General features: G+C 47.7%; 1 protein-coding gene across 11 annotated transcripts in view; it reads left to right on the forward strand.

Moving 5' to 3' along the window:
- The window catches only part of znf536 (zinc finger protein 536), a 402,786-nt gene that overhangs the window by 268,186 nt on the left and 106,719 nt on the right, over window positions 1-27,881 (forward strand). For all 11 annotated transcript variants that reach the window (XM_061813494.1, XM_061813495.1, XM_061813493.1 and 8 more), the window contains one exon: window positions 8,890-11,192. In XM_061813494.1, the coding sequence (XP_061669478.1) occupies window positions 8,890-11,192 (2,303 nt within the window). The remainder of the gene's footprint in view (window positions 1-8,889; window positions 11,193-27,881) is intronic.

A 27,881-nucleotide genomic window follows, 5' to 3' on the forward strand; every position in this document is an offset into this window, starting at 1 on the left:
CCGATTGTTACTTTTGGGCCTCGTACGTATGACATCAACTCCAAATATCATCGAAAGATGCGCGATTCCCGACGTCACGTACGCTTTTACGGATTTGGAGTGACAATATGTAAGATGCGACATGAGATGGAGATCACACTTGTGACTTTTTTCAAACAATTTAAACATTCAAGATGGCTGACGTCAAGGTCCCATCATTTCAAAAGATACGAGATGGCCGACCTCAAAGACGCGGAAGACCGACAAAGAACAACGTGGCAAATGTATGACGTTGGCTTTTAAAGATAAGCAATACAAGACGGCCATTTTGCTGGTTTTGGAGGATTTAGGCCCTGCGCAATGTCAGACATCAGAGAGACGGATGATTTATGATTGTGATTCATAAGTTCAAGATGGGTGGAACAGCTGGAACGCGTTGACCTCGCACTTCTTAGGTCCCGGGTTCAATCCCAGATCCGCCTTCGTGGAGTTTGCGTGTTCACCCCGTGCCTGTGCGGGTTTTCTCCGGGTGGGCACCCCGGTTCCCTCCCGCATCCCGGAACCACACAGCATTCATTGGACACTCTAAATTGCCCCAAGGTGTGATTGCGAATGCGGCTGTTTGTCTCCATGTGCCCTGCGACTGTCTGGCGACCAGTTCAGGGTGCACCCCGCCTCCTGCCCGTTGACAGCTTGAATGGGCTCCAGCACTCCCCGCGACCCTCGTGAGGATAAGCAGTGAAGAAAATGGATGGATGGATGGATGGATGGATAAAGTGCAAACATGATGGTCAGAATTCTGCGAGAAAATCCAAATCAGAATCATTTTTATTTGCCATGTCTGTCCAAAAATTTGTCTCGGGTAGTCGGAGGCGCTCGAGTATGACAACAGATCAATTTTTGCGAGCCGCTCATGCACACAAGGGGACGCGGGAATGGGCTCCAGCACTCCCCGCGACCCTCGTGAGGATAAGCGGCTAAGAAAGCGGACGGAAGGACGCTTTATCGTCGATATGGCCCAATATCAGCCATCTTTTGGGGCGACCTAGCGGCCGGAGCAAACAGGGTGATTGGTTTCAGTGTCGAAAGCCACACCTCTGACTCCCCGCGACCCGCGTGAGGATAAGCGGCTAAGAAAGCGGACGGAAGGACGCTTTATCGTCGATATGGCCCAATATCAGCCATCTTTTGGGGCGACCTAGCGGCCGGAGCAAACAGGGTGATTGGTTTCAGTGTCGAAATTCACACCTCTGACTCCCCGCGACCCTCGTGAGGATGAGCGGCTAAGAAAGCGGACGGATGGAAGGACGCTTTATCGTCGATATGGCCCAATATCAGCCATCTTTTGGGGCGACCTAGCGGCCGGAGCAAACAGGGTGATTGGTTTCAGTGTCGAAATTCACACCTCTGACTCCCCGCGACCCTCGTGAGGATGAGCGGCTAAGAAAGCGGACGGATGGAAGGACGCTTTATCGTCGATATGGCCCAATATCAGCCATCTTTTGGGGCGACCTAGCGGCCGGAGCAAACAGGGTGATTGGTTTCAGTGTCGAAAGCCACACCTCTGACTCCCCGCGACCCTCGTGAGGATGAGCGGCTAAGAAAGCGGACGGATGGAAGTTCAAGATTGGTCAAAGACACTTTCAGTATTCCTGACCTCGAAGACGTTTACAAGCCTGCAAGACACTCGTGACTTTGAAGATTTTTGCATAAAATGCTCCGCATGAATCATACTTCAGTTTTTAAAAAAAGAAATGAGGCAGCGTTGAGTATTTTGGCTTCGACATTGTGAGTTGGAATAAGCGGGGGGGGGGGGGGGGGGACTAAGAAAACATGTAAAGTGGCCGTGAAGAAAGCGAAAACGTATGTTTCTCATTCGCCGACATTTGCTTTCAATTTCCCAGTTAAAATGATTTCCATGTGCGGCTTCCTGGAAAGAAGGAGGAAAAAAATGACAGCTAAAAAATTGAAATCGCCTCAACTTGGGATGCTGCAACATAAAAAAAAAAAAAAAAAATGACATCTTGACATTATCAACCACACACCATTAGTAGTTCCTATATAATATCGTTGAATTGTGTTCTGGTTCTTCTTCCCTTTTGATGGCTGCCAGATGATCTCCGAAAAAATCTGGAATGAATTTTACCCAAATTCTGGCAATAGTTGCATATCATAATCCCTTTCTTTCACATTTTCTTTCTCGTAGAAGTACATGTTAGTCTGCTAGTTGAATATTTTGAACTTGTACGCACACCAAAAGTAATTTTTGGAAATCAATTACTTTGTGTGCTGCCTTAGTAATAATTTTGCTGTAAAATATGTTGAATTATGTTTATTTCGTGTCAAATTTGGAAAAAAAAATCATTTAAATACTGTGGCACTATGAATTGAGAAGGGTGTATGATATGCTGTGTGTTTAGTATCCAAAACTCAAGTGTTGCTCCATTTAAAAAAATAAAATAATAATATTGAAAAAAAATGTTTAGTGAAAAGGTTTATTTTGACAATTTATGGAAATTTGTCAGCCACGTCAAAACTCTTTGCTCATCTATTTGCTTTGCTTACTATGAAATTGAGAATTACAGAGACTTGGTTTTGTGATCAAATAGGATTCATTTGTTTTATTTCGACACAAATTGTGCAAAAATGCGGATGATATGATGCGTGTGGTGACAATCTGGACACTTTCTTGTGGTCATGTTGTTATCAAATAGAACTGACGGTCTAATAATACCCAAAATGTGTGAAGAAGAATTGCAATATGGAGTGTACATTTTGCAAAATCTCGTGAATCTAGAATGGCCATGACATCCTGCTGGTGTACATTTTTTTAATTTTACATCTTTGGAACTTCTTTTTCCGAAATAGAAATGGAAAAAAATGGTATGTACTAAGGGCTCCACGGTGACTCAGCTGGTAAAGCGTTGGCCTCGCAGTTCTGAGGTTCGATCCCGGGTTCGATCCCGGCTCCGCCTGTGCGGACTTTGCATGTTCTCCCCGTGCCTGCGTGGGTTTCCTCCGGGTGGGCGCTCCGCTTTCCTCCCGCATCCCAAAAACACGCAGCATTCATCGCACACTCGAAATTGCCCGTAGGTGTGATTGGGAGTGCAGCTGTTTGTCTCCATGTGCCCTGCGATTGGCCGGCGACCAGTTCAGGGTGTAGCCCGCCTCATGCCCGTTGACAGCTGGGGATAGGCTCCGGCACTCCCCTCGACCCTCGTGAGGATAAGCAGTGAAGAAAATGGATGGATGGATAAAGTGCAAGCACGATGGTCAGAATTCTGCTAGAAAATCCAAATCCGAATCATCTTTATTTGCCAAGTCTGTCCAAAAATTTGTCTCGGGTAGTCGGAGGCGCTCGAGTATGACAACAGATGAATTTTTCCGAGCCGCTTATGCGCACAAGGGGACGCGGGAGTTCCGGAGCCCGTCCCGGCTGACTTCAAATTCCGAGACGAAATCCGCCCGTCTGTCGTTTGCATCGATTTGCGGTCGCCGGAGAAGCCGCCGCTTATGGCTGACCCGCGCGCACACGCGGCAGCGATGCTTATCAGGAGGGGAAGCTTTGAGCTGGCGGCCGTCTCGGGAAGAGGATTTGGCCGGCGAGGAACAATGAACTGTGGGAATCCGTTTGTCCCGCATTGATCTTCCTCCCGTGGTCGCCCCCCCCCCCCCCGCCCACACTCTACACACACACACACACAGGTTTGTCTGTACTCCCCGTGGCGGGTTTGTGACTGAGGATGAGCTGAGAGTGGAAGTACCTGTTGACAAGTGCTCGACGGGAATGGGGGGGGGGGGGGGGTTTCGGTCTTTGAAGGACCACAAATGCCGGCTTTGAAGCAAAATACCCGGGCCCTGGCGTCTTCGGACTCTCTGCCGGTTCTGCTCGTGTTCGACGTGACTCCCTGATTTCACCTTTTGCGACATGAAACGGCCTCTGAGACCAGAAGCCCACACCCAAAAAAACTGCCCGAAAGCGCCAAGTTGACTTCATTTCTCTTGAGATGTTTCGGCTCAACCCGTCCACCGAATTGTGGACGTCTCTAAAATGAAAACAATCCCTGGCACATTTTCATCTTTGAAGGACCCAAATGATCGAGACGACGTTTTTGGACACCCGACCGAGCGTGACGTTGACAAGCGAAACTGGAAAACGTCGGCGTTAGTCCGCTAACGACGTCCATTTTGGTTTCAGGACGCCACCGAACGGTACATAGATGCATACATCCGGCGCGGCGCGATATGCGTGACGCGAATGAAAATTGATTGGTTTCCCAGCAGCAGCAGCTGCGGCCGAACGTGCATTAGCCCGTAACGATCTATCGCTTTGCGATCGGTCGATGGCCGCACGTCGACGCGCGACACGAAAATTTCAAAAAATAGACGCCGCTAATAGCTTTCCCATCGACCCCACCCCACCCCACCCCCCCCCCGCTCCAAAGTTTGACGGCGACGGAGAGGCTTTATATTCCGAAACTGTTTATTTCCGTATGAATTTATAATGAGCCTTTCTAATAGCTATCCCCACTATTGCCTTTGCTTCAATAATTGATATGGTTACAATTAGAGCGAAGCACATATAAATCCCTCATGCATTTGTGATGCCTGCTAATATTGATAAGACTGAATTGAACTGTGGGAGGCGCGCACGCGGGCGCACATACAAAGTGCATGCTGTGCGTGTGTGTGTGTGTGTGTGTGCGTGCGTGCGTGTCCCGCCACCTGTTCTTCACCTGAACACGAGTGTGTGTGTGCGTGCGTGCATTTTTGCATTGTTGTTGATTTTAATGAGCGCCGGGGAGTGACGAGCGTCGCGCGACGGGACGAAACGCGTTCCCGTGTCCTCTTGTCAGGCCCTCTTGCAGGATTTGAGTTGCTAAACATGCGCTGTGTCTTTTAGAGGGCATTCGCAGATTGAATTGTTGTGTGTGTGTGTGTGTGTGTGTGTGTGTGTGTGTGTGTGTGTGTGTGTGTGTGTGTGTGTGTGTGTGTGATATGAGCAAAGGAGGAGATGGGTGGGTGGGGGGGGGGGTCGGCAGGGGTCTGCACACGTGTGTGTGTGTGGGGGGGGGGATGTCACATAAGAAATGTCCTTTTTAATCAGGAGGAAAAATATAAAATGAGTCGGGAGCAAGAGGCGCATATGAATGCCGCTCATTTGCATACGCTCGTCAGCACGGATACGTCGGTTGAGACACACACACACACACACACACACACACACGCAGATGGGCGCGCGTGCACGCAAAGTGGATTCGTCAGTTCATTTCCACGTGATTCCATTGTCTATGTTGCCTTTGTTGTACGTCGGAGATAAAGGCGGGCATCAAATTGGAGAAAAGGGCACGGCCGCTATCTCCTCAAATGAGCAACAGCTCATCAGGGCGACTCCAAATCACAGATTTGGATTCCGGAAGGCGACGACGCGGTTTTTTTTTTTTCTTTTTTTTTTTTTTTGCGCGCGTTTCATTCAAATCATTTCTCGCATGATGGAGGCTGCCTGTCACGCGCGCACACAAAGTTGACTTTTAAAAAGTTTATATACCGCATGCTCTCTAATAAGAGGAATTATGGAAGTCATAATATTCTCGGAGTAAATAGGCACGGGGGTGATGTCGGATGTCAAATTGTTTCTGCCGCACTTTTAAACGGAGCTGTCAGCAGCCGGCGAGGATTGCGGAGGTGGGGCGGTCGGGGGGGGGGGGGGCGACAATAATTTTTGTCTTTGTCTTTTTTTTTTTTTTTTTTAATAGCAGACAAATGTTGAGTAGTCACGCAGTCGTGAAGACATTTTCCAAAAGAAGAAACACTTTTTACGCCATCAAATATTTTAGCCCATTTTCTTATTTGAATGGATTCATCCGAATTGTATTTTCCCATGATGCCCCTCTGCCCCCCACCAACCCCAAATATAAAAATAGTCATAATTCAAGATGGCTGCTCTTTTATTATCAAATAAAGTTTTGTTTGAACTCCAAATCTGATAAAGCACAAATGGAAGAAATGTGTGTTGGCCCCATCTGACGCAGCTTTCGGTTTCATGCCATAGAAAATAAAATATTACAAATGCTTCACCCCCACCCCAGAAAAAAAATGTATTTCCAAAATAAACAAAAAACCATTTCAGTAAGATTATCACCTTGCCCTCATCAATCATCGAATACGCGCGGAAATAATTGAGTGACACTCCGTTTGGCCTCGCCGTAGCCTGCAAATGCAACTCGAGTGAATTGTGAAATAGTTTGAAATTTTTTAGGTGACAGCCGGGATGAGGAGGAGCGAACGTAATCAACAACAAAAACATTTTTCACACGTTTAAATGATTATCTGTGGTCGGGAGGCCTAATTTTTAGGAAGCGGGAACTCACGAGAAATGCTCAGCGTAGTCGAAAGGAATCTTTCAAAGTGTATTTATGAGCGTTGCATTCGGATTAACACTTTCCGGAATTAAAAAGAAGAAGAAAAATACGTTTTGCATGCATACTTTCTATGTTGTGAGTGAGCAATTGGCACCGACTCTGTGAAACGTTTCCGCTAGTTCTTACTTGAACGTGTAGTAGTGGTATTGTTGCTGATTTTTCAACCACGTTTTCCCCAAATACCGCCGCGACGATTCGAGACGGCGAAAAGCGCTTGAGGTGACGGCGCGAGGAGGGTGGCGAGCGCCGCGGCGCAACAAAGCGTCCCGCGAAGAACAACGGCGACATTCTGCCGTCGTGTCCGAGCCGCTCGGAGCTGCCTCGCCGACACAATGCGGCCGCCTCCGCCTTTTATTTTATTTCTTGATGATGGCGGCGCTGTTACCAGGCAGCGACGCTAATCAGCTTAATGAGACATGATACAATATTTTGTCGAGCAAAGCAAAAAGTGCGCTTATTGTCGGGGCGGCTTTGACCCCGCCGGCAGCCGGTGGGGAGCGCGTGTGCTCGCTGACGTGACGCGTTTCTACCTCTCCATCTGGACAGCAGACGGATCTGCATTTAAGGTTTTCAGCTACATTGGGCCAACAAAATTCCAAATTTCTCCCTCCCCCCCCTCCCTTTTTTTGGGGGGGTCCTACTATGACATCTACTTCATTGAACTGATCCAAATGAAGCTCATTCAGAACATCTTGAACTATTTTCCGCGTTCCTCCCATTCCTCATTTTCCAACAACAAAATTCCCAGTGAAATGCAAGAAGAGATTTGGGGAATTGAACTCGCGCTTCCATTTTCCACAACCTCTTCTAGCACTTGCCACCATCCCGACTCCGAGCCGTTGGGCTCCTTTTTGGGAGTGGCCCCTTTTCCTTCGGGATTCTGTCGCAGCCAATCCCAGATGGCTCTGGGCCGGGAGGCGACCTACGCCCTCGACTGGTCGCCGGCCGCTCGCGAGGCACTTTTGGGAAGTATTTGTCATAAATTCACACGTTTTATTTTAGATATTGGCCTCATCTTTGTACGTTTGTCAACCCATCCCAATGATAAACGGTTCAACTCATGCAGGATCGTTACCCGACTGGTGAACGCTTTTGCAAAATTTGGGAATTTTTCAAAATAAAATGTAAAAATAAAGAGGTGTTTGGGCAGCTGGTAATGCGTTGGCCTCACCGTTCTGAGGTCCCGGGTTCAATCCCAGCGCCGCCTACGTCCTCCTCCGTGCCTGCATGGGTTTTCTCCGGGTAACTCCGGTTTCATCCCACGTCCCAAATCATTAATTGGACACGTTAAATTGCCCGTAGGTGTGACAGTGAGGGCGGCTGTTTGTCTCTAAGTGCCCTGCGATTGGCTGACAACCAGTTCAGCGCGTACCCCGCCTCTTGCCGGTCGACAGCTGGGATATGCTCCAGCACTCCTGCAACCCTCATGAGGATAAGCGGCTAAGAAAATAGACGGATGGATGGAAGAGGTGTTTGACATCTTTACCTCCGCTTTCCACATTGCTTGAGCCATTTTAAAACACTTTTAACTTGGAGTATTTCGTATGTATTTCAGTTCAGTTCGTATTCTTTGATATTCCAAAAATTCCCACTTTTCCCAACCACGACGGCGCATTTCCCACCAAAACGTTCCCTCATCATTGCAGACGTCGCAACTTCTTCCATTCGAACGGCTCAATTCATTCAAGGCTTTTTTTCCTGTATTCCGCATTTTCCATTACAGCGTTGCCAAATAAATGTTAATATCTTACACATTTGCTCTATGCTCCAGCATATTTCTCCACCCATTTTCCAAGATTGTACAAGTCTGACATTTCTTACTCTATGACAATGTTTCAGATGATATTTCAATTCAGCGTTTTCAGGATTCCCGCAGAGTTTGTCGAGAGGACGAATTTCCCGTTTCCTTGAATTCTCTCTCCCGTGTTGCACAGAAAGAAATAAAAATAGATATAGCGAGTCCCAGTGTTGTCGTCGTCGTCGTCGTCGTCGTCTGTTTAAAGCGCTATTTACTGCCGGCGTCCTAATTGTGGTCTCACAATGGCGTCGCCGCGTTCCATTAGGGCGCGTAATTGGCGCAATTCCGATAGGATGGGCACAAGTAGCCTAATTAAGCGCCGCTAGCTCGGTGTCGACAAGACTGATTATTAGGTCCGAAATGTTGCCGTGTTTTTTTTTTTTTTTTTTTTTTCCCTTCTTTGTGGGAAACGCAGCATTTCTGCAATCCCTCAACGTGTTCCACCGACGCAGTTGAATACTTCAGTAGGTGCGCAGTTCAATAGGAAATCAACGCTACGATTTAAGCTCCTAATTTCACCCTTAAGATGAAAAAAAACGTGTGTGGTCGTTTAAATTGGAGCCAAAACGGATGCCAGAGGGCAGGAGAAGTATGCCTGCAGTTATAATTGGACGAATTATGCTTTTCTTGATCTTGTTTGAAAGCAGCATTCTAAGTGATTTCTTGTCCCCTTTGTTGTTCCCGTTCCAGGATGGACGACTCTAGTTTGTGCCTTGGTATGTCATCGGCGGTGGCCGACGCCGAAGCCCACCTGAGCAACGCGGTGCTGAACGGACGCTACCCGATCAGCCAGAAGCTCCACCAGCTCACGGCCCAGCTGGGCCACGCCTTCCCGGACCTGCACCGCCCGCAGCAGATCCCGGAGGAGAAAGCGGCCGCCCCCCTGGACGAAAAGAGCCACCACGCCGCCCTGGCCAGCCAGCCCATCAGCAGCCAGATGGCGCTGCTGGCCAACCAGCTCAACCGCGACATCGACGCCGGCGCGCTGAGCGGCCTGAACGGACGCGTCGACCTGCAGCAGTTCCTCAACGGCCAGAACCTGGGAATCATGTCCCAGATGAACGACATCGAAGACGACGCTCGCAAGAACAGGAAGTACCCGTGCCCGTTGTGCGGGAAGCGCTTCCGCTTTAACAGCATCCTGTCGCTGCACATGCGCACCCACACGGGCGAGAAGCCCTTCAAGTGTCCCTACTGCGACCACCGGGCAGCTCAGAAGGGCAACCTGAAGATCCACCTGCGCACCCACAAGCTGGGCAACCTGGGGAAAGGCCGGGGCCGAGTCCGTGAGGAGAACCGTCTGCTCCACGAGCTGGAGGAACGAGCCATCTTGCGGGACAAGCAGATGCGAGGCAGCGGCGGCCTCCCGCAGGCGGCCCCGCGCGAGCCCCACGTCGGCCTCAACAGCGGCACCAACGCCTTCCAGCAGCAGCTCGGTTCGGCCTGCGGCCTGCCGCCGCCCCCGGGCCTCGCCGCCCCTGAAACGGCTTCCCAGCCGTCATCCTCGCCCAAGCCGACCGGCGCCCAGGACGAGCAGTCCGTCAACCCGGCCGCGGGCTTCCGCTGCACCTTCTGCAAGGGCAAGTTCAAGAAGCGCGAAGAGCTGGACCGCCACATCCGGATCCTCCACAAGCCCTACAAATGTACGCTGTGTGAGTTCGCCGCTGCCCACGAGGAGGAACTTATCAGCCACGTGGAGAAGGCCCACATAACTGCGGAGAACACGCAGGGTCAGGGCTCCGGCGCCGGGGGCGGCATGCAGATGGCCACGGAATTCCGCTGCGACGTGTGCGGCCAGGTGTTCAGCCAGGCCTGGTTTCTCAAGGGCCACATGCGCAAGCACAAGGACTCGTTTGAGCACTGCTGCCAAATATGCGGCCGCCGCTTCAAGGAACCCTGGTTCCTCAAGAACCACATGAAGGTCCACCTCAACAAGCTGGCCATCAAGAGCAAGCCGCCGCAGCCCACCGAACAGGACATGGCCTCCGTCAACAGCATGAGCAGCCTGGCTCAGGAGGCCCATGCCAACTTGTACTCCCGCTACATCTCCTGCCTTCAGGGAGGCTTCCTTTCCCCGGACAAGCAGGGTCTGAGCGAGCAGCACCAAATGTTGGCGAAGGCCGGGATCGCCATGAAGGAGAAGGAAATGCTCGGGAAGCTCCTGGGCCCCATGGCGGCGGGACTCAGCCACGGGCTGGGCGAGAACGAGAAGCGCTCCCTCTTGGGTTGCCTCAACCTCGTCCCGCCGCTCAAGTCCAGCTGCATGGAGCGTCTGCAGGCCGCCGCCAAGGTGGCTGAGATGGATTCCCTCAACAGCTACCAAGCGTGGCAGATCATGGCTCGTGGCATTGCCATGGACCGGGCCTTCATGCCCAAGGAGCAGCAGCAGCAGCAGCAGCAGCACCACGCCACCCCGGGGCAGGAAGATGACATGGCCGGGGCCGGGGCCGGTGCCGGTGCCGGTGCCGTGGCTTCTTTCTCCAAAGAGAAACAAGACTTTGCCCTCCTGGCTTCCGCAGATGGCCCCAAGAAGCAGCTCTCCGAGGCTTTGCAGGGCTCCAAGGCCGCCAGCGTCGCCATGATGTCCATGAAGGACGACTCCAGAGGCTTTGACTTACTATCCCACCACACCGGTGCCGATACTCCCGGCAATTTGTCTGTCTTGGGGAACCCCGGCATGGACTTTGGCCTCTCAAACCTGAAGGACAAGCCTTCAGAGTGCCCCGACTGCAGCCGGGTTTTCAGAACCTACCACCAGATGGTTGTCCACTCCCGCATCCATGGCAAGGACCGGCGCGGCGTGGAAGAAGCGCTCCAGCAGCAAGGCGTGGACGAACGCCGCGGGTCTGCCAGTGACCCCGAGTCCCAGTCCATCAGCCGCTCTACCACCCCCGGGTCCTCCAACGTGACCGAGGAGAGCGGAGCCGGAGGTGGACACTCGCAGACGGGAAGCGTCCAGGATGACAGCCCGCATCCCTCCTCACCTTCCTCGGGTAAGATGCTGAACTTTTTCTCAACATGCGCGATTTGGCTCTTGTTCTTCTGGAACCGAATGTAGCTCTAGAGTCTCGGGATCTGAGTGTCTAGCCAGTGAACTAGACTGAGAGGTATCTCCAAACAGTTTGAATTTCCCAGTGACCGTAGAAGATTCCTTGCTGTGAATGAACCACGTAAATAGCATTTTATTCTAAAGATAAAGCTCGTATTGTTTTACAAGTGCTTCACAGAACAACAATGGAAGTCAAGTGACTTTCATAAGTGTCTTTCTAAACTCACAGATTTGTCACTGATGGGGATTTTGGGGTTACCAATTAGTGTCGTGCTTTTTTTTTTTTTTTGTACAAACGACATCGCAAACGAGTGTCCTGGTGAACACGAGACCATTGGCACTGGTTTTAGGAAGTCTGTACGAACGGGGACCATTTTCATTGCCAAATTGTAAAGCCAGAACCGAAAGGTCGAAAGGTAGCTACCAAGCCACGGTTTGTTCGTTATAAATTTGTATTGTCCAGGAATCAAACAGTGGCACGGGAAAAACTCTACCGCTGAAACACAAACGCTGACTCTTAAAATCTTCGGTTAGAGCAGTGGTTCCCAAAGTGGGGGTGAAAAACGTCTTTCCAGGGAGTCCGCGACACGATGTCTGAGACAGAGTAATAAGAAAATATTTTTCTGAACAAAAGAAGAAAAAAAAAATGTTTTTTCTTCTGTCCTTTCGTTACTACGTACAAGTGTGAGGCGGGGTTTTCAACTTTATTAGATGTGAAGACGAAAAAACGAAATCGTCTGGAAGCTAATCGTGACGTGAGAATTGCCCCTTTCCAGTGCGCAACCACGTTTTGATTTATTGTGCGAAAATAAAAAGCAAGAGCACGTGAGCCGCTAAAATGGAGTATTTCTTTGTACCAGAATGGCAAAGTTGAGGTTGGGGGGTCCGGGAGCTTTTCGAACGACTCACTGGGGGTCCGGTCCCGGGTTGACTTTGGGAACCAGTGGGTTGGAGCAAGGCTACAAACTTGCCACTAAACCGAAGCGTTGTGCTGCGTTAGCTTTAGCGTTACCGTTGGCGATAGGGTTGCCATCACGCTGATGTTTAGCGTTACCACTTTGGTGACTTTACTGTGACTGTTACTGTTAGCGTTGGATACAGGAATAGCAGCCAAAGAGTTTTTCCTTGATTGAAAGTCTCGCGTCGGTTGCGTACTTGCGTCAGCGCGAGCACATTTTGTCTTCAGCGGCGTTGAAAAACAGTAAAAGCGCCGTCAAAGCCGCACATTCTTCCCATAGCTGAAACGCTTAACGCGTATCGGCGTCCGTCTAAGCGCACGTTTATCGGGATTACGCGCGGCTCGTCGCGGGCGATTACGCGACTTTTTAAAGGTAACTTTGGCGAGCTCCTCGGGGCAGCCGAGGAAACGCGAGCGCGGTAATTAGGTCACGACTGCGCGATAATCAGTCAGTTTAAGCTAAACAAGACACTAATTAAAGATATACATATAAAGCAGGTCAAAAAAAGAAGTTAATTTGCCAAAGCCGGGGTGTGCTTTTAAGTCTTTGGAGAGAAATATAAATATAAATATAAATATAAATGAGAGCCGTCTTAGCTTAAGGCTGTAAGCAACTTAATTCCACCAGTGGAGATGAAATTGTTTATTTATTCACAGAGGCATGAAGTCCTTATCACACGCGTGTAGTGTGATGGGTTTGTACACGGGATGGGCGATGTTTATTTTAATCTAAGAAATAATAACACACACACACCCTTGCCCCCCCCCCCACCCCAATTAGGAATTAATGAAAATGAGCACGAGATAAAAAGCTATTTTCTTTATAGAGACTATTAAACACAACACTTTCTCAACAGGCTGGGGGTGTCGCCGACGTAATTAGCTGCTGAATTTTAATGCGCCGGCTTTGACTCTTCGTCTTGCGTTGCGTTAGCGTCCGTCGCTAAAAAATATATAAATAAACAAACACTCAGCACAAAGGGAGCTTAAGTCTGCCCCCTCGGTGCAATCTTTGAATGTTGGATTAAAACACACAAGTGTTCATACGTTGGCATCACTGGATCAAAGAATTTGTCTTCAACGATGACGTCACGGGCAAAAAGTGGCTAATTTTTTAGCTGCAAATGAGCTAACATAAACTGATTTGTCATTGTAAATTTGAGTTTTGCTAGCGTGCGCTAAAAAGTGATTCTCCTAATGTTACAAATGTGTTTTATTTTGGGATTTAATTGTATTATTATTGTTTTGTAATTCTGTGATAACTTAGGGAATTGCTGCTAATATTCTTGCGACTGATGAGCTCACAAATGTAAAAAAAAAAAAAAACAATATTCAAATGATCGAGTCAGCGATACTTCCGATAACACGAGCCAACGATGTGCTCACTAATTTTGTCTGTGAAAAGAGTGAATTTTACAAACAAGCTAGCTGTTGCTAATGAGCTAGCAAACACAAACAGCAAAATATCCCATTGATTTATGTCAAGTGTTCTTTTTAGCGCTAGTTGTGCTAACATGAGCTAATGATGCTTTTGCACGGCTAATTTTTGTTTAGAGAAATCACGCCAATGTTGCGAAAACTCTGTAACGAGGTAACAAGCGCAATGACTAAGTCTGACAAGCGTTTTGCGTTAGCTAACGCTGCATTCGAGGCTGCTGGGATCTTGCCAACCACCCCAACTTGACTCTTATGAGACCTGACAAAATGTTTCAATGCACAAACGAAAATCCATATCTGAAGATCACGCTAAACTGATGTTTGGATGTCAGAGTTCCGCTTTTGAGGTGCACTCCGGTGCCATTTTAACATCATTCCATCTCTGACCGGAAACATTATTTCCTGTTTTTTAAGCATCAAGACGGGGGGTAAGAAAATGTGTGTGTGTGTGTCTGTGTGTGTGTGTGCGTGGGGGGGGGGGGGTGTTGCTCCTCCTGTGAGCGTGTATGTATCCGTGTGAGTGTCTCGGTGCGTGCGCTCGATCCCCCTCAAACTCGCCACTAATGGTTGAAAAGTTGAATTACAGTAATCAGCAATAACACGTCAAGTGTGAACGAAGGTCAAGACATTTAAAAAAGACGGTTGACCGACCGGCCGGAAGACATTTTTCCAATCAATAAAAGTCTTTGGAAGTTTCGCTCTTTGAAAAATGTTCACAAGACGATGGCAAACTCGTGCAAAAACTGGCCCGTGTGCTTGTCGATCATTTTCAGCCGTCACTAGCTAGGTGACCGAGCCGGGGCACGTTACACACCTTGTAAAACACTCGCTCGGCGTGTCGCGCCGCGTCGCGTCTCCTTAACAAGCGCCCCCCCCCCCCCCCAAGCCCCTCCCACCTCTCGTAGAATCAACCCCAGCCCCCCTCCCCCCACGGACACGCGTCGCCTTCGTCTGTAAAAGCGGCGGCGCCAATGCCGCGAATATGGCGGCAAGGATTAGCCGCTCATCCCGCGGTCTTTAGCCGGGCTCAAACAAACAAGGCGAGCGCTCGCAAATTGAAATGTGACTCAGCGCCCGAGGTTGTGAAAGCGGCGGAATATTCGGCGTTACGCGCGCGCGGAGAGTGTCGCTGTGTAATTAATACGTCATTAACAGGCCAGTGGAGTGGATCGCGAGTACGTCATGACTATGCATGACGGGTCTGCGTGCGCACACTTTAGCGGTTCTGAGCGCCCGAAAGGAAAACACGTCACGCAAACATAATCGGATGAACAAAGCAACCCGGTCGTGCAAAATGCTCAATATTACTCAACTTTATAGATGTGCCTTCTTTGTGTTTTTCCTCCCCGTGATTTCAACTCAGAAACATTTCATATCTATAACTGATAAAAATACGCTCATTGGATTGTGTGTGTGTGTGTGTGTGTGTAGTCATTTGAATCCCTAGCAAATCAGAACCAAGTCATGCAAATGCGGCCTCTGGACAAAGCGGCGTTGTTTTTGTGCGTTGTCATGAAAGAGGCAAGGTCATGTTGTGTACAAGTGAGTGTGTGTGCGGAGAAACGTTGTTCGTGTGTGAGTGTTGTGTGTGTCTGTGTGTGCGCATGCGTGTGCACTTTGTCCCTCAAAATTCCAAACTGTTCTTGATCTACAATGATACGTCGGTTCTTGACCACAATCCGTTCCAGAAAATGGCTCGAGAAGTGATTTGTTCGAAAACCAAATTGATGTTTCCCATTACAATGAATGGAAAAAGAAATAATGCGTTCCAAGCCCCCCAAAAAAAAAATGGGCTTTTTAAAGTATTTTTTTTTAGCTTTTCCTGATCATAAACTGCATAGTAGAAATACTTTTATAGTTTAAATATTTTATATAATAAAATAATTTAAGAAATATATGTAGTTTTGACTTCAAATGTATGCTTTCGTAGTAGAGTAGGCTAGGCTGGGGAGCGCATAGCCGTATCTGTAGCGACTCGGCCACAAGCCTTGTAAACCTTTTTTTAACAAAAGCGCAGAATAATTTCAACAAGCAATTTGCCTTATTTGGAGTCATGATTGGGGGGTAATACGAAGAAAAACAAGTCACTATCGGAACACATCCGTTTAGAGAGGCTGCGTCGCGCGCATTATGTCATTTCTGGGTTTTTTTCGGAGGGGGGGGGCGTTCAAATTGACAATAACAAAACGCACCGTGGGTGAGTCAACTGCTTTCGCCGCGCGCATTATGTTAGTTCCTGTTTTTTTTTCGGGGGCGTGGGAATTCACAATATGTTATTTCCAGGTTTTGTCGGGGGCGTCCGAATACCGATTTTCGTTTGAAAACAGAAGCAAAAAAAAAAAAATCTCAAAATTTTCGTTGGAAAACCGGGATGTTCGAGAACCGAAGATTTACTGTATATGCCCTTGCACTTATGTGCCAATTGTGGCAAAATGTGACGACACTTGACCAAACATCGGATTGTATTGGAACTGTCGCCTTGTGTGCAAGTTTTTGTCGGGTCTCTTTTGTCTACGGAAGGGTTAATGTGTGTGCGTGCGTGTTGGAGGTCAGGACGCTGCTTGTATTTCCGCCGGCTGATAATAAAGTTGTAATGAAACGTCGCTCTGATTGACGCCCGGCGGATAAGAGGCCAACTTGTCTTTTTTCACTGTATTTATTTGTAAGAAAGACTCATTTCTTCTTGATTTGGTTTCATTTCTCGCTCTCTCGTGTGCACTTTGTAAACGTTGCCCGTGCCGGGAACGAGGCCAGTCCTTTTTAGATCCCGTAAAATTCCGACAGCGTGCGCTCGATGGAGGCCAAACGTTCCCGCCAGCCCGCGCCGGCCGGCCTCGTCCTAATGAAACATTTATATCGGCCCGTTTTATGTCCTAATGATGGCGTTAGCGTCCCCCGCTGGCTGGTCGAGCCGGGATGGGTCGGAACGGGACGACGGGGCTGGGACTCGGGACGCCAAAACGTGGCTTCCTACGGAACAACGCGCACACACTCGCTTCCGGATTCCTTCTTTTTATATTTAACACACAAGGTAAAATGGACGCCTCATTTGACGATACGATGGATGGGGATCGATAAGGTGATCCGAGCTCAAATATGATGACGTGAGAAAGGGTCAAATAAAGATGCCGTACGCAAAGATATGAAAGCGAAATCAAGATTAGATCAATTAAAGGATTTGTATGTATATTCATTTCCAAAGTGTGCAAAGGTTACTGTCTCTTTAAGAAATCATGTGACAGGACAACTAGCGTTTTGTTTTTCTTCAACGGATGCTCAAATTCTGGCTATTTACGCTCAAGTTTTGTCATTTTCACCCGATTGTGTGTAGGTTGGATATTGTTGAGGGTAAAATGTTGGAAATGTGAAAATATTTGTTGAACGCTGCAACTAAATTTCGGGGTGCTGGTAAAATGCTTCGATTTAATCGGGGAGATCGCTATCAGCCGATCGTGATCATTTTATGCCGATCGGCTTTGTCATGATTCGCCGATTTCTCTGCTCTGCAAAAGACATTTACTCAACGTCGCCATCGTGCGCAGTACATTTCAATACAAAAGAAAGTTCATTTTTAGTATTCTTACATTTTTTTTTCAGTAGAACTGTTATCTGACTGCTAATAAAGTTATTAAAGAAAAAAAAATGTCAGCTGCATGGGAGAGACAAGACGTAATGCGCGGCTCAGACTACAAGATGAATTTGCCCTTTCTCAATTGCACTAAATCAGCAATAAAATCGTGTATTTCGAAAACACCGCATCCCGACGAGCAAAGAATTGAAAGATTATTTATGGTAAATATATTTTTAAGCGATGAAGTCCACAAGTCTATACAGTAAAAGAACAGGTCATTTGAAATGGATTCATTGCTCCGTCTTGTAATCGGATCATCACGACTCAACGGTGCGGGGCCCAAATGCAGGACTCAAATGCAGGACTCCAAGACGAGGACATGATGTGAGACGTGGTTTTATTTCAGAAGCGGCTCGATACCAAAAACCAGTCCAAAACAAGGCAGAGGCACAATTTTGTATGCTAGGTAGGATCCAAAAAAACATTCAGCAAGGTCCGATGACTATGGGGGCAAACTAACAAGCTTAACAGGACGGGATTAACCAAATGGCACAGAATCGCTGTGAGGAGGATAGCTCAACCCTACACGTGCTCTCAGTGGTGGAGAATCCAACTGGCAGTGAACGCAGCACGCTGACACGAGGCAACAAACTGGCAACGCCAGTGACAAAACTCCAAACTTAAATTCACGGTCTAATTCGAGTCCACGTGGAAAACAGCTGCGGCCGGTGATTACGTGTCAGAGGTGACCCCGCCCGGAGCAGTAGCCAGGCCACGCCCCTCCTGGCGGCGGTCCGACCTCGCTCACGACATCGGTGAAGAATTATCATTTTTTAAAACTCACTGATGAGTGATCGGCCTCCGAAATCCTGGTCGTGGAAAAACTAAAAATTGCTAACGTTCGCCAAAAATGTCATCAAGCTCACATGTGTTGCACTTTGCAGTTCATTTTCACGTCATATGCTGTATGGGTTTCTAGCAGCGTACGTATATATATATATATATATATATATATTTCCTATGAAGCTCAACGGAAAATCGATCTACTCATCAAAAATCAATCTTCTTGTTCTCCCGAGTCCAGTTGATTTGGGAAAAACACACGTTCACACGCCTTCCATCTGTTTTATGTTTTTTTTATAATGAAAACATAATATTTATCTTGGGGTAGCAGCAGGCTAGGTGGCCGCTTCGCATATTAATGTCGCTCTCGTCGACGACGTCGCGGGGCGAAAGTGACTCGGCGAAGACGACGCCGACGTTTCCACGGGAAGCGGAGCCACTTGGCGAGGGACAAGTTGGGAGGGGGGAAAAAAAGAAAACCACCCACACACAAACGAGGACACATAAATTAGCATCGCAGTCGCGCGAGTGTTGGAAAGCGTCGAGGCCACATGGGCGCTCGCAGATCGGCAATAATGCGCACTTAAAAGGAAATATTCTCATCTTTGAGGAAAGTGCAAAGAGAACGGCCACGTTTTGAGTCCCAAGAAAAAGTCCACGTCCGTCAAAAACAAACCTCATCAACATATTTCATCCGCATCCTTCACATGTTGTCATGAGCTCAACTTTTTCCTGTGCGGCGCGCGAAAGTGAATTTCCCCCATTTTCCGCTTTTTTTTTCCTCTCTCGCTTTTTTTGCATAGCAATGTGCGACGTGCACCTGAGAAAACAGGCCGTCTGAATTGAAATGAGGAGGAAGCGGGAAACGGGCTCGTTTCGAGAAGGCCGACGAATGATTAGAAGAGGCTCAGGAATGAAAAACAACATAAGATTTTTTTTAAAAGAAAAAGACAGAAATTGTGATGACAAAATGTTAACGTGAAATACAAGATGAGAAACAAAAATATTGGCACCCCTGCGGTGCGTGACGGTAGTTTCCATGATAAATAAATCTATTTTTTAAATTTAGCTCCCTATTCTGGCTTTTACTAAATGGAAATAATTTTAGAAATCCTAATCGGCCTTCAGCAGGAAAATTTTTGTGGGATTTCATATCCAAGGCAAAAAGTGTCTTTTCATACGGCACACAATTGTAGCTGTACTGACAACAAAACAATTCCATTTTTTAGCCCTGAACAAACAAACTAATAAAAAATGGGTGTCACGATGACACGAATAGATGAGCAATGATTTATGATCATTTTTTTGTTTTGGAAATATCTCGGCTCACTGGGGAATGTTTGGAACGCAGTCGTCCTTCGTACTCCCCCTTGAGCGACCAAAACAAAGACGTGACCACAGATTTATTTTGTTTTGTTTTGTTTTTTTTACCCTCCCCACACTTTTGACCTTTCCCATACGTACGCGTGCTTTTCAGGGCGGGGGCTAGAGATTTGCCCATGTTTTTTATCGTCAATTAATCGACAGATTATCCCATTGATTGTCTGGGTAATTGCATCAAACAGATTTTGCATGATACCAGTACAAAATATGCACGTGGGGTGCAAGGTATTATTTTTGTCCACGTAGGGGTTGCCATCCTCACGTTCTAGACCGGGAGTTGGGAATATTTTCGACTGAGAGAGCCACAAATGCCAAATATTTGAAAACGTCATTTCAAAAGACCCATGCAATATTTAAAAAAGGAAGTACAAGTGTATTTGAGCATTTATGTCGAACCAACACCTTTAGAGTACAATAAAGTCTCTGAATGATTTTAAAGAACATTGTTACGCAGTTGCTAACCAATGATGACGAAAGTACTTCTTACCACGAATGCAACTTGTGGTTTTGTTGACGGCTTCATAGTCTGATTCATACGTCGTCGGATGAAATTTCACGCAGGCGTTGAGGCTTCCGTCCGTTCATCGTGACGGTAATTCAATTTGGTTTTCCATCATGCCGGTACGATGGTGAACAGTTCTTGCCGACAAAGGCGCGTCTTTTATCCGTTTGATGATCTTGTCTTTGGCAAAATGTTGATCGGCAAGGTCGAGTACGAACGCTTTGGCGTCCTGCCCATCTGTGAAAACTTCGATGGTACTCAAAATTTTTTCTTTGAAGGACCTCCGTCACAAACGTTTCCACAATTAGTTGTTCGGACCTGATCCGCGTTCGGCCCTTCTGGACATCGACGACCACGCAAAAACTACGGCAGCCCACTAGGCCAAACTGTTTTTACGTCATTTGCGTCGCCTCCCACGCCTAACTACGGCAACCCCGCTAGGGCAAACCTCTGCGCGACAGAAACCACATGTACTGTATGTCGTTACGAGGGCTGTCGCCGGCCATGTGCAACCACCAAAAGAGCCAGGTATGGCTCGCCAGCCATAGGTTGCCCAACCCCCGTTCTACACTATAGCATCAGCGACTTTGAGCGACGCAGGAGTGAGCCAATGAGAGCGAAGATTCATTTTTGGGCTCAGATCGGTGCTGACACGCGACCGCAAACTCAGGCAAAAAAAAAAAGCGGGCGGCTGTCGCCGAAATGTTTCGGCGCGTTGTGACTTCTTTGGGGTCAATTCTGCGTTGGGGCTCGGTTTGTACGAACGAGGGAACTTGGGCGTGAGGACGGCGAAGCGGTGGGAGCACGCATTGACCTTTCCCTCATTAAAAATGGAGGAGCTGACATGTGACACCGCCACTGAGGAATCGCTCTCTCGCTCTCGCTCTTCGTCGCCCTCGCCCTCCTCCTCCTCCTCCTCTTGAGCCTTTGACAGGTCACATAAAAGTCTTTTGTGTCAACATCAGGGCGCTGACATGACAAATGTGACATGAGAAATGTGCTCGCTCGCCGCTATCTCCTCATCACAAAGACGACAGGGGGGGGGGGAGAGAGAGAGAGAGAGAGAGAGGGAGGGATTAAGTCCAGGGATTAAGATCTCGGAGCTTTCTTCGCCCCCCCCGCCCCCCCCCCTCCTGCCACATTCCAATTGTTCTTAAAATATTTGGCAATGTCAATTAGTAAGTGAGCAGAGCCTCGCTGATGAACACAATTTTCCAGGCGGCTGAGCGCGCTATTGTTGTGGAGCGAGCGCCACATTTCCGAGGTCATTATCATTCCCCGTTAGCCGTGCCCAGCTGCTCGCCCCTGCGCTCCAGCCAAACGCTCCTCTTCCTCGCCCCCGTTCCCTCCATCCCCTCCCGCCGTCCGACAGCAGGCGGCGACGGGGTGGGGGGAGCTCGGAAAGAGCCGGTGGGGAGGCCGGAGAGGTTGCCAGGCGGGGGTTGAACCCGCTCGGCGGGTTCCTTTTTTTATTACTTGGTACTCTCAAAGTGATTCGTGCGATCTCGCACACGGGTGTGCACCCTCGCGCTTTTTTGTATTTTATTCGATCCGTTCAGAAGCAACGGTACTTGCTACGATGTCGTCCCGGGGCCACATCGGCGGTGGGTTCGGCAAACGTTCGAGTCGTATACACAAAAAGATGGAGAACTATTTGAAATGAGAAGGCAGTAAAATTTGTCAATTCACTTCATTTGGGAGGAACAAAAATGTTTGCAGATTGCAGATTTTTAAAAGTGAAGACGATTTGTGCCGGGCCAGATGTGCACCCCGGCCCACACGTTTGACACCCGTGATGTCGTCAGTTTATGCAACAGTGTACAGTTTACTGTCCCATTAAAAAAAAAAAAGAAAAATGAAAATGTAAGACAGTGGCAGCCATTTTCAAAGCGGCTTTCTGCACTTTGTGCTAATCGCAATTGCTGACTCAAAATTCTCAATACCATATTTGTACTATACTCAGTATCAACATGTGCAGTTTCAGGATCGCGATACAAAATATAAATGAAAAATAACAGTACAATGAAGTGTGGGGGTGATTTTTGTTGGATTATTCCACAAAAAAAAAAACAATAAAAAAGTCAATTGTCTAAAGATGAGTCGCACACATGTCATTGTGTGCGTTTGTTTCAATTGCCGGCAACAAAAGTGAAGATTTTTGTGTGCGGCCATCATGATTTTCCTCCCCCCGGGGCGTGGAAATTTCCACGTTGCCGCCGGAATCCTCTCCACCGCTGTTCCGCGATGACTTCAGCGAATTTGTATTTTTAACATTTGCTGAGGTTCTTTCGAAACGGCTTCCTCCGGGCACGAGTAACCTGACGCCGGCGCGGGGGCCTTTGGTCCGGGCATTGTCGCGCTGTCGTACTGCGGCTCACGCCGGGCGTGTTTGCAACCTTATCGCCTCGCTCACCTTTATGACGCGCGGCAATTGTTATTTTCTTCGCCGTCTCGAACTTTAAGGCTCCCTCAAATTTAACACACCTCCCTCCCCGTTCACACCTGAAACCATCCAACGCTAACAAGTCACATGACACCGTGGAGGGAAAATGGCTAATTGGGCCCAATTTGAAATTTTTGTTTCTTTTTTTTTTTTTTACAGTATTTATCAGCCACAATTTTGTTATTTTGCAGAAACAAATTAATATTCCGTGGGCACATTTTACTTATTTCCTGGCCACAAGTGACCGATTTGTGTGCACATTATATATTTGTTAAATAATAAAAATCCCACATTTATGGAAGTAAATAAATAAATAAATAATAATAAATAATAAGTAATAAATAAAGAAGAAAATGGGCCACCAGGATTTGAATTTGAAATGTAAAGTGATCACATTTTCAATAGTTGCATTTCAGTGTAACTTTTCAATGTGAACAATTCAACCGGCGACAATTTGCTGTCTAACATTCACCTTCTGACTTGACTATCGTAAGGGTCTTCTGACTGGACTCCCCCAAAAAAGAGTATTAAACAGCTGCAGCTCTTCAGAATGCTGCAACAAAACAAAACAAAGCGGTCAGAGCACAGAACTCCAATCCTAAAGTCCTCGCACTGGCTTCCAAGTCAGCCTTGGAATAGATTTGAAAGTTCTGCTACTGGTCTATAAATCACTGAAATGATTTAGGTCCTGAATACAATTAAGAGATGCTTACGGAATCCAAACCCAGAAGAGGTCTCAGATCGAGTGACTCGGGTCAAATAGTGGAGCGCAGAGTCCGAAGCAAACATGGTGAAGTAGCATTTAGCTACTACGCTAATGCTTTTTAGAATATATCCACTTTTTGATCCTACTAATTGCACTGTATGCGGTTTTAATTTTCTTTTGTTTTTTTTAATGTTTTGTTTGTCATTTTTATTGTTTTTATGCCGTTTTAAATGTTTTATCTATTTATTTTCAAATACCTTTAATCATGTAAAGCACATTGAGTTACCTCGTGTATGAAATGCGCTACGCAAATAAATTTGCTTTGCTTTGCTTTGCTTTGCTTTCGGCGCCACCAGGCAGGGTTACTTCAGGTCAGAACCGAACAGCCAGCCAATCGCAGTTGCGCTTTCTCAGTCACGTGACGTCACGTACGAAGAAAGAGTAACTGGATTGGCCGGCTGTTTGGTTCTGACCTGAAGTAACCCTGCCTGGGGGTGCAGACGGTGAATTTCAGACAACGAAGTGTAGCCGGTTGAATTTCAGACAGCGAATTGTTCACGTTGAAAAGTTACATTATTGAAAATGTGATCACTTTACATTTCAAATCCAAATCCTGGTGGCACATTTTTACCTCTGTACGTGTTATGTCCGGGACGCAGCGCGATCCAGTCCAGATTCTGCGCTAGTGCGTACTAGAACATCGTGAGCGCGCGCTGACGGGAAAATTGTCGTCTTCGTGCCAATTAGGACGCTCCGCCTCATTTTTTTTTCCCCCATCAGCTTAACGCACTTAAACGAAAACTTTTCACACGCTCGCTCGCTCGCTGGCCTTTTTTGCTTCCCGTCCGACCTGAAGCGAGTTAGTCGAGAGTGCATGTGTGTGTGTGTGCATTGAAATGTGAGTGTGTGAGAGAGAGAGAGAGAGAGAGAGAGAGAGCGAAAAGGGCGACCGGCATCAAAGCCGTGCAGCTGCCAAGCGCGACTCCCCCCCCCCGCCCCCCCCCCCCCCCCCCACCGCTACCCCCGTCCCCAGTTAGCAGGCATCCAGCTGTCGGCGGCGGCGAAGGGGGGGGGGGGAATCTCCCGGCAGCCATATGGTGACGGCTGCCGTGTGAGACGCGGGCAAATGGCAAACTCGTATATCTCATCAACAGCGCTAATGTGCAGACCCCAGAACCTCAGACCGCATCGCCGCCCTCCTCTCGCAGGGGCTGCCTGGCTCGCGATTGCTCGACAACGGCGGCAAGCGGGTCCAAAGATTAGGTACATCCGAGCCGTCCGCTACAGTCCTACGGTAAAGTTGGTCTCGTATGTCATAACGCTTCAAATTCATTGATACTGCTGAAGTGGTTCTGGTCTTGCAAACTCCTTGACTTGTCAGAAAACCTTTTCCTGGCTGTTTCTGAACCATTTCTGAAGTTGCGAGTTGGTCTTCGGTCAAGTGACAGTAAACGTGCGCCCCCACCCCGCATACACGAACACGTACACACATTCCCACATTTTGAGTCTGTCTTAAAGTTGAGAAAAAAAATTGGGGAAAAACCAGGAACTGATTTTAACTTATTCTTGACTGTTTCTGGACATTATTCTTGACTTTTCTAAATCCAGGTCTTGACTCATTTCTGGGCTAATTTATTAACTTGGTTGCTAGGCTGGTTTGTGATTCAGTTTTCGATTGACTCTGGGCTGTTTTTCAGTTCAGTCGAAAGTCAAGAAACAGCCTCGAATCAGTGGAAAAACCACGACTGACTCTTGACGCTCCACATTAGTCTCGACTTTGTTCTTCAGTCGGTTCTGGACTAATTTATTGGCTTGTCTGCTTGACTGGTTTTTGACTCAATTTTTAATTGACTCTGGACTGTTTTTGAGTTCAGTCGAAAGTCAAGAAACAGCCTCGAATCAGTGGAAAAACCACGACTGACTCTTGACCCTCCACATTAGTCTCGACTTTGTTCTTCAGTCGGTTCTGGACTAATTTATTGGCTTGTCTGCTTGACTGGTTTTTGACTCAATTTTCAATTGACTCTGGACTGTTTTTGAGTTCAGTCGAAAGTCAAGAAACAGCCTCGAATCAGTGGAAAAACCACGACTGACTCTTGACCCTCCACATTTTTCTCGACTTTGTTCTTCATTCGGTTCTTGACTCACTTCTGGATTTTGTTGTTGACTAGTTTTGGATGATTCTTGACCGGAGAATCAAGAATCAAATTAGTGTTGACTCTGATCTAAACTCATTTATTTCCCGGTTCATAACTTCTCTCTCGAACTTCTGCACTAGTTCACTTCTCCACTAGCTGAAGCGCTACATCATGACCAATCATGGTGATCGCATAATTACTTGGAATTCAGCAGCACGAGATTCTGTAAAAACTAATGATCACAACACAATCAATATTGAAATCATCGTTAAAGCTTTTGTATAGCGGTACACAATTTTGTTGTTTTTTTTTTTTAAATGGTAAAATATTTTTCCTGATGATTCCATGACCAAACTATCCAGCGATTGGACTAAATACGGAATGACACGTTGTCACAAAGTTTGTTTGTCGATCCGAGGATGAAGCCGACGAGTTTGATGCCCGATGATGCCGACGACGGTGACGGCTCTCCAAGGGAAGTCCTTGGGCAGACAAAGGGAGGAAATGAGGAGAAGACGCGCGTGGGGAAAAGTAGTTGCGGGTACTCGGCTCTGCGACAGACATTCTCATTTGCAACTCGCCTGCGAATAAAAAGGTTTACGTTGTCATCCCCGCTGTTGAAATATGAGTTTGACCTGACAGAGGGAATTAAAAGTCTGCTAATGTCACGTCGTTTGATGCCTCATCTCAACATCGGCTGTCACGCTCGCTCTTTGCAGATTTTTATCAACTGGAAGGTTATTACATTTCAACAATGTGACAATTAAAAATCCCTCCATCAACTTGAGAGATGAAAACACATGCATGTGTTTCCGAACGGGAAGCTTGTCAAAAGCGTCGCAAACAAAATCGGCTTTCGCCCTTGAAGAAAAGTACAGAAGAACATTTTGGGCCACTTTGACGTAAAATCCCCAATCCAGAAATTCCAGGAACACGCAGCCAAAAATGCCGTAGGCCATAAATTGTGACTATTTGTGCTTGAAATTCTGAATCTGACTGAATTAAAAATTTAAAATACCTGTAATGTCATTTACTGCAATAAATCAAAACGAAAATATTTGACGTACGTGTCATGAACTGAGTCTGAAGCTTGCCGCAAACAAGTCACGCGGCCCTTCGTCCGATCGGTGCTCACGAAGTAGGCCTCGGCCTCAAAAAGGTTGCTGAGCCCTTTCGACACAGCAGGGGCTGAGACGTGATTGTCGGGTGTTGAACGTTACACCCTGGCCCCACTTGGCACCCCGACCCCAGCAGTACGGAATGCCCCCCACGTACTGCCTCTGTTATGCCTCCGACGCCAGCTAAGAAGCCAGAAAATGTGCGACCGGACTAAAAATTGGGCAATGACAGCACCGGCATCTGGCGTGACCAATAAATGACTGGTCGTACGGCAGCAAGAGGACGGACGGGAGCGCTGTCCTGGATTTGCGGAACACGCTGGCGCACGGGCATCACCCGGCCTCGGAAGTCAGAAATCAGGTGGCCCACGGCCCTCCGTGCCGTTCAGACAGATCATCTTTGCTGGGAAAAAAAAAAAAAGCAGAAAATGGTCGGCTTCGAGCGGCGGTCCGAAAGGCTTTGCCAGTCCGGCGCTGCTGATGGCGTGCAGGGTCACGAGCGTAAAGATTTGCCAAAGTGTAAATGTAATTGTTCCAACGGGACAAAGTGCTTCAATCGCTCTTAAGCAGGTCACCCATCGACCCGGGCGGACAATCTGACGGCTAAACTTTTCTTCTGACGTTGATTGGCGGGATAACTCGATCAATCGATCAGTGGGCGGGGCTACCGGGCATTTCCGAGCGGGTTTTTAATCCAGCGTGTTGCTATGGTGACTCACGGGATCTGAACTTGCTTCAAAAGTCACTTCACTTGACATTTCCCGCACCCTCAAGCCGTCCGTTTCACCGGCTTCATGCTTCCCCGTCGCCTCGGAGGATCTACAGAGGAGAAAAAGATTTCAAAGGACTGTGAGGAGGGGGGGAAGGGGAGGGGGGGGGAGCTCAATTGTTTATTGATTTTATAATAGGCTTAGCGCAAGGAATAAAGTGGGGGCTGGCAGGGGGCGACGGCGGCGGCGGCGCGGTCATAGCGATGGGGCGGCGTGACAAACAACAGGTAACGGCTCTGGCGCAAATGCCGGGTTATTGCCTGGAGCCTCGCTCGCGTTCGCCGGCTGCATCGTTATCCCGCTCTTAAACCAGCGGCGGCATAATCGCCGAGCTCACGGGCGGGGGCACGGCCCGGGAAAATGTTCTCATCGAGGACGTGTGCAGGGTGCGGTACCGCCACGGAAACCGTCGGTTCACGAGCCACGGCCTTGGCGGGGGTCAGCAAAATTACTTTGTCTCATTTAACATAAAAGGGTAATATTAATTTGCGGGGAGCCGTGCACCAATAAAATCAAAGAATCCTCCGACTTTTTATTTTCTTGGAAAAAAATTTTACTTCATTCTTTTAACTGACTTTATTTTCATCAAAAAAAATAATAATAATTTTGAAATTCTGAACTTGTTTGCCACAAAAAACAGACACTTTTTTAAATTCATTTTGATGAAATAAATTATTTTTAATTGTATTTTTATATGAGCCCGTCCCGCCTGCTTTCTTTGATATCGCATCGATCATATCATTTGTATTGTTTTACACATCCCA

The sequence above is a fragment of the Syngnathoides biaculeatus genome, chromosome 3 (assembly GCF_019802595.1).
Source record: "Syngnathoides biaculeatus isolate LvHL_M chromosome 3, ASM1980259v1, whole genome shotgun sequence".
NCBI lineage: Eukaryota > Metazoa > Chordata > Actinopteri > Syngnathiformes > Syngnathidae > Syngnathoides > Syngnathoides biaculeatus.